The 9,374-nt window shown below is 37.6% G+C and overlaps 2 protein-coding genes across 2 annotated transcripts; both read left to right on the forward strand.

Moving 5' to 3' along the window:
* Nucleotides 1-551: 551 nt before the first annotated feature.
* Nucleotides 552-2,564, forward strand: LOC134846856 (sodium/bile acid cotransporter 7-like). The gene is made up of 2 exons (XM_063864252.1): nt 552-1,059; nt 1,619-2,564. The coding sequence occupies exons 1-2, from the start codon at nt 579-581 to the stop codon at nt 2,203-2,205; spliced, it is 1,068 nt and encodes a 355-aa protein (XP_063720322.1). The 5' UTR covers nt 552-578; the 3' UTR covers nt 2,206-2,564.
* Nucleotides 2,565-5,845: 3,281 nt separating this feature from the next.
* Nucleotides 5,846-8,174, forward strand: LOC134846858 (uncharacterized). Its single transcript, XM_063864254.1, has 3 exons — nt 5,846-6,137; nt 7,150-7,343; nt 7,896-8,174. Exons 1-3 carry the CDS (start codon nt 5,888-5,890, stop codon nt 8,031-8,033), a joined length of 582 nt encoding a protein of 193 aa, XP_063720324.1. The 5' UTR covers nt 5,846-5,887; the 3' UTR covers nt 8,034-8,174.
* The last annotated feature ends 1,200 nt before the right edge of the window (nt 8,175-9,374 follow it).

A 9,374-nucleotide genomic window follows, 5' to 3' on the forward strand; every position in this document is an offset into this window, starting at 1 on the left:
TGCAGTCCATCTGCCGAACCAATAAGAAAGTTAAGAACAAGTTTAAGAACAAGTTGGAAAGTATGTGCAGAACGGGTTGTAGAAGGAACTAATTTTCGATATATCTTGAGGATTTCACAATTGCTTAAATATCAGTTGTAACAATAAGTCTAGTTTCGGCTCTGTATATTTTGCATGCGTCCGAACCGAAATGTTCTCTGAAGTGTTCATCTTTGGCCAGCCTTTTGTCAAGCAGCTTGAACTGTGCGAGCGCTGAGTAGTCGAAAATAATTACAGTTTCCAGCGCGAATGAGCGAAACTGCTATTCAATTCTTTCTTTTCAATGTATTGCACTGTAGTAGTTACTTAATTTAGTTACTTAAATTAGATACTTACTTAATTTAGGTACTCTTCTGTTGTGGGTTTTGGGCCCCTTGTTACTGTTTCGGCATACTAGTTACATTAGTTATTACTAATATCATGATTAGAAACGCAATCGTTGTCTGCGTAGTATTTGCTCACGAATAATCATGCAAGATCAAAAGCGGTATAATCGATTTATTTTCAGGTCTAATGTTAATTAACTGTCTCGACTTAAAATGATCGCCCAGCTCAAAGATCGTCTGAAAAAGAATTGGTTCCTTTTAAGCATAGTTTTAGCCATAGTGGTAGCCAAATTTCAACCATGGATAGGGGCTAAAGATGGACCGCTTGCTCCTGAATACACTGTGAAATATGTAGCAGTGTTCGTTATTTTCTTCAACAGTGGTCTGTCAATCAAAACTGAAGAGTTCTCGAAAGCTTTATATCAACTAGAAGTTCACGCTTTTATTCAGCTGTTCACTCTCGGGTTTATTCCAGTATTTGTGAAGTTTTTGATACCGTTTTTGACTAAACTGGGAATCCTTCGGGCACTTCTGACAGGGTTTCAAGTAGTGGCGTGTATGCCTCCCCCTGTCTCTTCGGCTGTGATTTTGACCAAGGCAGCCGAGGGTAACGAGGCAGTAGCAATATTTAACTCTGCTTTCGGAAGTTTTCTCGGCATATTTGTGACACCGATGTTGCTACTTCAACTTGTCGGTGAGAGACATTAGCTTTTAAACTAATGTGACCAACAAAACTACCCACGTAGTGATTAATGCAAATAATTCATTAATGTTTCTCAATTCATAGGTTAGAGGTTCAATGTGCAGAATGATTTATTCTTGTCATTTCAGGATGTGGTAAAATTAACATACACATGTACATAATTTGAACAAAAAAATGTGATGTCCGCTATGGCACAGCAATGGTTCCTTTTGGAGGGGAACAGCTCGAGTGCTAGTCTGTTTCCTTGTCGATAAATGCTCTCAATGCAATTTATTCTTTAGATTTAACTGGAAAATTAGCAAAAATGTAAGTCAACTTCTGTGATCTTGAACTTCGTAATGGTTTGAAACAGTTGCAGTTAAACTCTTCTTATAAGGTTCAGTTAATATGCTCTTTAAGATTTCAACTCAGGTATTTTTCTGATAGTTTAATTCCTGCTTAAATTCCTAGTTTTTTATTGGCAATTTCATTTGACAATTTTGACCAATTTATTCGTATGTTAGCATGAACATACAAATTAAAATAATTTTTTCGTATCTTATTTATCCAGGAACTTCGAGTTCAGTCCCAGTGAGTAAAATATTCAACCAGCTCTTCCTTACTGTCGTTCTTCCAATCATCCTGGGGAATGCAATCAGGAGGAACTTCAAAGACTTCCTGGACCGACAGAAGATACCGTACAGTCTGATTGGGAACCTAGTTCTTCTTCTGATCATATTCACTACTTTCTGTGACACATTTAGTAGCTCCAACTTCGAAATGGATAAACTCAGTCTTCTCCAAATCGCATTCGTGGTTGTAATATTTCAAATATTTGTGCTAACTTTGACTTTTAATTTAAGCACAAATGAAAATGTAGGTAAAAAATTGAGGTTTCAGCCTGCAGATACAGTTGCAATTATATTTTGTTCGACTCACAAGTCATTGACGTTGGGGATCCCGATGTTGAAAATAATATTTAGCCAGGATCCAAACTTGCCTCTGTACTCGATTCCATTGTTAGTTTACCATCCCACCCAGATTTTATTAGGTGGGACTCTGGTTCCAGCAGTTCACAGATGGATGAAGAAAGAGCAGAAGAAAATAGACAACGCTGTGGATTCGGCAAACGAAATATACCCACCATCTGAAGCGTAATCAAAATGTTCCGTTCGTTTATCGGAGTAGGGCAATGTTATTTTCAATTCCGATAATTAAATCATATCGTATTGGAAAAAAAGTGAAGGGTTTTCACGGATACCTTTAGAATTTTACGGAACTTGATACAGGGATTAATTTATTGAGGTTTTACCACAACACTAATGTACATATCGCATAAAAAGGTTTAGAGCCACATGGAAGCTTCATCATCTTGGTGCTTTTGTGAATACATTTGTATATTAAGTCGTTGCTTTATTCGTAATTGGCACATTTGTTTGTCCCAGAAGTGGTATAACTTCTATATATGATTTATGAAAGTCTTTATTGTAACAAATTTTTTAAATGAAAAAAAATCAGTCCCGTTTTTATTTAAATGTCTGTCGGTCTTTTTACACAAGCAGAGCTGGTGTTATAGTGTGAATTTTCTTTTTTTTCCGAACCTAAGTCGCAAATAGTGTTGCGATGCAATTGTTGCGACAAAAGGTGTTCATTTCGAAAGTGTCCATTTTGATACAACTATTAAGTACAGCCAATGCTATGGATATTAACACAGACTATTATATTACAAATAGCACTTTAGCTAGGCAGCATGGATCTGTAGCGTAGAGGTACGGGAGGAGACCAGCATCAAAATAAGAGGGTTCGAACCTGGGCAGGGTCAGATGTTTTAATGATGTTCACATGCTAGTTAAAATGCGTCGGCTCTATAAATTGGGGCCTTTTAGTTGGTAAATTTCTTTTCTTTCAAATTGACTGGTGCTGCTAATGCGTCATAATTGACTTGCGTTACTTCGCATTTATGTAGACTCATAATTGGAGTGCGTCACTTATGAAATTTTATAGACTCAAAGTTTTACTCATTCAGTTTTCCAGTAGCGTTTTCGGTCATATTTTTGCTTCTGTATGCGAAGTGTAAATTCGCCTCTGTGTTAAATCTTAGAAAGAATGCAGTAAAATCTGTGTAGAATGGCATATTGTAGAGCGGCACGAGTGGTATAATGCGCGTGAATCGAGTTTTGTTGCAAAGCTAGATTGCAGTTAGTGAGATTTGTTTTATATATTATTGAAAGTTGTCGCATTCCTTAGATTTTGCGAGTTGTGCATCTTTGCTTTCTGTCTATTGTTGTCAGCAGTTGTTGTTGTTTGTAGCTGCAAAAAGAGGGGTCGTCAAATTCGTGTCTTCATTGCCGTTTATTTTCAGTATTCCACAATCCAAAGATTGTGGAGGCTGATTGATTGTTTCGTCTTGTCCGTAAAACTAACTGTGGCTTTCCCAGGAAAGAGCAGGAAGGACCCCTTCCGGCAGTACTGAGTAAACCCGGTTATAGGGGGCAGTTTTTAGTACGGAGAACCGAGCAAAACTCCCGTGACCGATTTCGCGGGCATTTTTAGTTAGTGCTGAGAACCGAGCAAAATTCCTAATGTGCTCCGTTTTAATAAGTTGAGCCAGTTTGCGACTGCAACAGGGTTGTCCCACAGGTCGTCAAGTTTAAGAGATGTTGGCTTCAATGGACAGTTGAAGCGGTAGTGTGTGTCGTGCGGACTAGCGTTACAGTTCGAGCAGTTGTTTTAGATGCTTTTGTCGACAGATAGCTATTTAATTGTTTGCTATATCTACAGCGGAATTGAGCAAGAGTACGTCGCGAACTTCTGGGAAGGCTGTTTTCTTCCGAAGCTGTTTCTGGAGTTTGAGAGCCTGTCAGTTTAGAGGTATGTTCGTAGTTTTCACCTCATATGAATGAATTGTTTTCAGAGCGACTTTGTATTGATCTGGTGTTTAGCGATCATTTTCATCAAGATGCTTTCTTTGATGCTGCCATAGTATTTTTCTGCAAAGGTTTTTTGCTTAGTCTCGACATCGGGTTGAGTTTAGTTGTGTGGTGGTCACACTGTTCTTGTTGATGGAAGCAGTTAAATTGTTTGCCTACGTTTCATTGTGTTCTTTTGCTGACAGTATTTGAGTTTCACAATAAAGGTGTTGAATTGGGGTCATTTTTGTGCAGCCAGTTACAATTCTAAGTGCTGTATTTTGTCGAGTTTGAAGATCTTTTTCCAACGAGAATACCTTACTGAAGGTGTCCCTACAGGAGCTGCGCAATTCAGAACGGCTTTATGGCCTTACATGTAATACTTGGATTTTCTTTGCTGCATCCCCAGCTTGTGCCTGAGAGCTTTTTCAGTAAGTTATTTCGTGTTTGCGTTTTGTTTATCACTTTGGCATTGTGTTCAGTGAGAGTAAAGAGGTTATCAAAAGTGACTCCTAGATTTTGGTTTTAGAAGTGTGTGTAAGGGTTGTTTTCAATAAACACATTAGTTTGATTCTTTATTTCTTTGTTCCAGGTTGATTTAAGAGTCACTGAAGATTTGTCAGCCTCTAGTTTTAAATTGCGTTTCTAAAATCAATTTTATAGAGTACTTAGATAGGGCTGTACCTCTAGTTCAAGTTCAGTATTTTTCGGACCAGTGGTGGTGATAGAAATGTCATCTGATCTGCATAGGGTGTTGTTTTGATGTTTTCGGCAGATGGAAGGGGCATTGATGACATGTAAATATTGAACAGAATAGGCGGCGACAAGACTCCTCCATGAGGTACACCTTGTTTCATTCGTCGCATTTCTGATTTTTTCGTTTTTAAAATCCTAAGTTTTCTTGCGTGGTAAATATTATGTTATCCATCTTTTTGTATTCTTTGAAGAGACGACGTTTCAAGATCGTGCAGCAAGATACCGTGATGCACTGTGTCGAAAGCTGTAGTAAAAACTAAAGCAAATAGGAGTGTCCTTTGTGGAGGACGAGGTTGACTTAGACCGTTTGTTATAAGGTGGATTTAGTCCGTATATTAGTCCGCAGTCGAAGGTAGTGTATTTTGACCTGTGTTTCCGAAATCCGTGCTGCTGATCTGCTAGTGGGATTTTTTTGAAATCATCCAGCAGGATAATTTCACTCAATTTCGCTACTGGGGTGAAGAGGGCTATGGGTCGGTAGCTTTTTGCTTGATCTTTGCTTTTGCCTGGTTTCAGTAAAGGAAAGAGTCTACAGACTTTCCAGTTTTGCAGAATGATTGAGGAATTGAGAGCTAGTGATATTAGTTCTGTTTTTCTTGCAGATTGATCCAGCTGAATGGAAGGGGAACGTAGTCGCTGGTTTTCTCCGTTCCCAGAATAAAAACACGAATTGGGCAACGATGTTCTTGTTGCATGTTTGTACGAGATTTGGGCCATGCCGTGAGGCATGGCGTGGATACTGCCGCGAAGAGGCACTCGTACTTCGGTATTCATTGTTGTCAGTTGTCGTATGACGTGTGACGATATTTAATATTCTGGACATCCAGACTCCATGAGCAATTGTCATTCTAGATCCGGAAATATAAGGTTTGCCTTAATTAAGTCTGATTGCCTTAATTAATAATTATTGATTGAAATTCAGACCCTACTACTGTTTTCTCTCCCCCACCAGATGTAAGGGCTATTTTTACGGTGCAACGACTGTTTTGCCAAGCTGTTCATGAGAAAAAATTTAAAAGTCATTGGGCAATCAACTCGCTTGCCAGTTTTTACGACAATTGTTCAATGTCGACAAAAGTTAAAAGTATAAACAATGCGTTCGGAACGTTATTGAGATCGCTTTTTTCAGATTAGGTTTGTTGCTTGCGCAGAGCCATCTTTGAATATCAAGTAAAATGGCACGAGGGCTTCACAGCCAGTCTCTGAAGCGGACGAAGAGGGAGAGAGTGAAGAAGCGACTGGAGAAGCTAGAGGGCATCCAGAAGGCCAAGGAGGATGGCACGTATGTTCCGAAGCCATGGGAGAACAGACCCCTCATCCAGGAGTTGTACGCGTTCGCTCTTAAGAGTCACACGACCAAAGGGGATCGCCAGAGATCGGAGAGTCAGAGTAGTTCGGGTGACAAGGATCCCCTCATGGATCTAGGTGCGTTCATCGACGCCTGCATACGTTTGGTTTTTCGAAAAGCTGATTATGCAAATGCTACGCTGGGTTGTTTTAACTATCCACTCACCTTTCTCTTTTTACTTGCAAACTTTGGCTCGACAAGGTTGGATTATAACATAAGTTTTGATTTCATAATAATTAAGGTATTCCAAAAATTTCTGTTGTTCATGTCTTTGTTGTTCATATTTTTGTTGCATGATTTTTATCTAAGTTTTTCACCATTCACTTGATGCTTACTTTAAGTACAGAGGTAAAGACAGTTCTAGGCTAGTATTAGTCGTTTTAATCGGGTTGCTCGAGGTGCAGTAATCTATCCCTTTAGGGAAAGTTTGATTGATATATTAATTGTTAAAAATAACTTGAAATAAACCAAATGGAACGAATTTTTGAAATCATTTATTTGAGCATTTTCATATTTTTAAATTTTAATTGACGTTTGCTTACCCCGATTAAACCAATAACCTTTGAAATTAAAACTTAGTTTTTTTATGATGGTAAGTAGTTTTTTATACAGGGAAGATGAAATAGTTTTATCGATTACAACAGGAAGTTTCTCATATTCTTTTAGTTGCTTTGAATGGACTTTGAAATATCAGATAAGTAAACCTAAGTGTTCAATTACCCTTTAGTACAATTTATAATCGAAATTTATATAAATTTTAAATAGGGATCTCAAATGCTCTTGGTTCCGGTTTTCGCCGTATCCAGTGAGTTTTTACGCAACCAAAGGTTTTTTAAACGGCCAAAAAGTTTTACGCGAGTAATAATTGTTTAAAAACTGCATAAAGTTACATGAAAGTTATGCTTATTTCCGACTGAAATTTTGTTCGGTGAACAAGGTAACTATTAGCAACCTATTTGTTCTTCCAATCGTAATATTGCTCATCTAACTATTAGAACACCAAAAACAGCTATGAAATGAAAATTCGAAATTGTTGGGTGATCAGAGCAGAAAAGAGCTTTAAAAATTGCTTGCATTATCTCTTTGCAGATCTGAGGTCTCCCGGAACTCCTCGCAGTCTTGAAGACGCAGAAAGTGCCTCAGTGCACTCAAAAGACGACGCCAGCTCCCTCACCTCCCGTAGCAGCAAGTACTCCCTGCGCAACATCGAAAAGCAGCTCCTCACCAAACTCCAGTCATCCAAAACCATGCCAGACTGGCTGTCCAGAAAGGACCGACGCAAGGTTACACTCTTAACACGACCGGTTTCTTTCTTGATCTGATTTTCGGTTAAAATGTGAAATTGCCATTGTGTTCTTCGATTAATTTAAGCCTGGTCAAATTTGCCGAGCATGGAAGTGTCGTTATTTTCGTATTTTCAATTATTTAATAGTTGGAATATGGGAATAGATTATCTGGAATCTGACAAAAAAAGCTTTACAGCTGTCAATTATGTTTGAATTCTAGACCTTTGAATAAATTTTGATTGACTGACTGTACGCTTTCTGGAATAGCTGGAAAAGTCGTTACACTGTAATTTTGAATTATCAGCATAAGAAATAACCTGATCCATAATTGGAACTGTTTCACCGTTCCAGGGATTTTAATGTCCGAAGACGTGCATATTGTAAGAGCACACGGTCGCTACTTGCCAAAACCTTTTTACGAATTATCGCCTGTTACGAATTGTCGACCAGCCGTTCGAAGATGAAACATTTAAACAGTTTTTGTTGCTTTTTGATTCCATTTCTACTTTGGTGGTGTTAGTCTGCATGTTGATAAAACTGTTTTTTAAGGTATTCCGCAGCATGAAGAAAGTGAAGAAGATCAAGAAGACATCCCGCTTCAAGAGGATCAAACGCAAACTTCAGAAACGAGAGAACTCCAAAATGGACACTGCAGACAGTAAAACAACAGAAGCCACTGCTGTATAAAGACGGAGAAAACTGATTGAATGGCTGGATTTTGATTTAAACAAGAGTTGTCATTGTGTTTTACCTAAGTTTGATAAACTTATTGCAGTTATACGGTCCATCTGAATAGTTCAGTTTCCTAAAAAAAAGTTTTCTAAAGTTTTTCAACAGTTTGAGATTAAAAATAGGGTTTTTACTTCTATTAAAACACAAAGGCTGGAGCGTATCTAGCATTAATAAACGATGTGGAGAAATAAGTCATCCAAAACCATGTCAGACTGGTTATCCAGAAAGAAATTAGAAAAATTGTTGTCGAAATGTAGAAATTGTTGTCGACTTTCACCTCTACCTCTCAGGGTTTGGACACAATGACTACCATAAGATCCTTATCTTTTGGTACTATATTTTGACATAGCAATTTTTGGGTCAAAACTTCAGAAAAACCACATAATAATGTATTATGGCCAATAGTTCACAAAAATTTGACTGCGACACCCGATTTTTGTCATTTAAATTTTTCGTTTAAGATAAACAAAAATCAATTTGATTGACCTAAACATTCGACGGATTTTTTCTTCAGTTTTTGAAAACCAGTCTCCTTAAAAATCGTAGATCCGGTCTTGTATGAGATTACGAAATGAGACAGCTTCGACTTATTAGTAGCAAACAAAGTAAGTTTTAGCCATTTGACAGTCGAGATGCAATTGAATCATGAAAGCTGAAAGCCTTAGAAGCAAAATCCAAATGAGAAAACTGTAATCCCAATAAGAAAACGATATAGCAAAATGTTGAGCTTTTTTTACACGAGATAATACGATTCAATTTTGTTTTCCAACCTAAGTCTCAAATAAATGTGCTACTTCTGAATCAGGAGGCTGCGTTAGCATTTAAAAATATGGGATTTGATTTCTAAAAGGTTAGTACGGCAAGGAAAACAAACGAAAAAAGCTTCTTGTGTCATACAAGAGTATACTAATTAACATAAGGTTTCAGAAATTTTCCAACTCATCGATGGCTGCCTGTAAATCATTGCATGTCAAATTTATTTTGCAATTAAAAGCTCCTGAAGCTTCGCAGCTTTCTCGCTCGTGTTTGCGAAGTTGCAGCTCGTCTCTGTGATAGCACGTATCAATGACGTAGTAAGGACACTTTTATAGGTTGTGTTGGTTGTTTTGCTTCGCTTTAAAGTGTTAATGAACATAGCAAAGACTCTTCCATGGATCATGTTTGTAATTTGAATTGTTTTAAATGAAAAAATTTAATTACGACAAACTTGTTTTTTTTTGCGATTTGGCTTTCTGTTTTTTTAAAATTAAATTTCAGTTCTTTTTTTCAAAGGGAAACAAGCTACGGTTTAAAAAT

The sequence above is a fragment of the Symsagittifera roscoffensis genome, chromosome 5 (assembly GCF_963678635.1).
Source record: "Symsagittifera roscoffensis chromosome 5, txSymRosc1.1, whole genome shotgun sequence".
NCBI classification, from domain to species: domain Eukaryota; kingdom Metazoa; phylum Xenacoelomorpha; order Acoela; family Convolutidae; genus Symsagittifera; species Symsagittifera roscoffensis.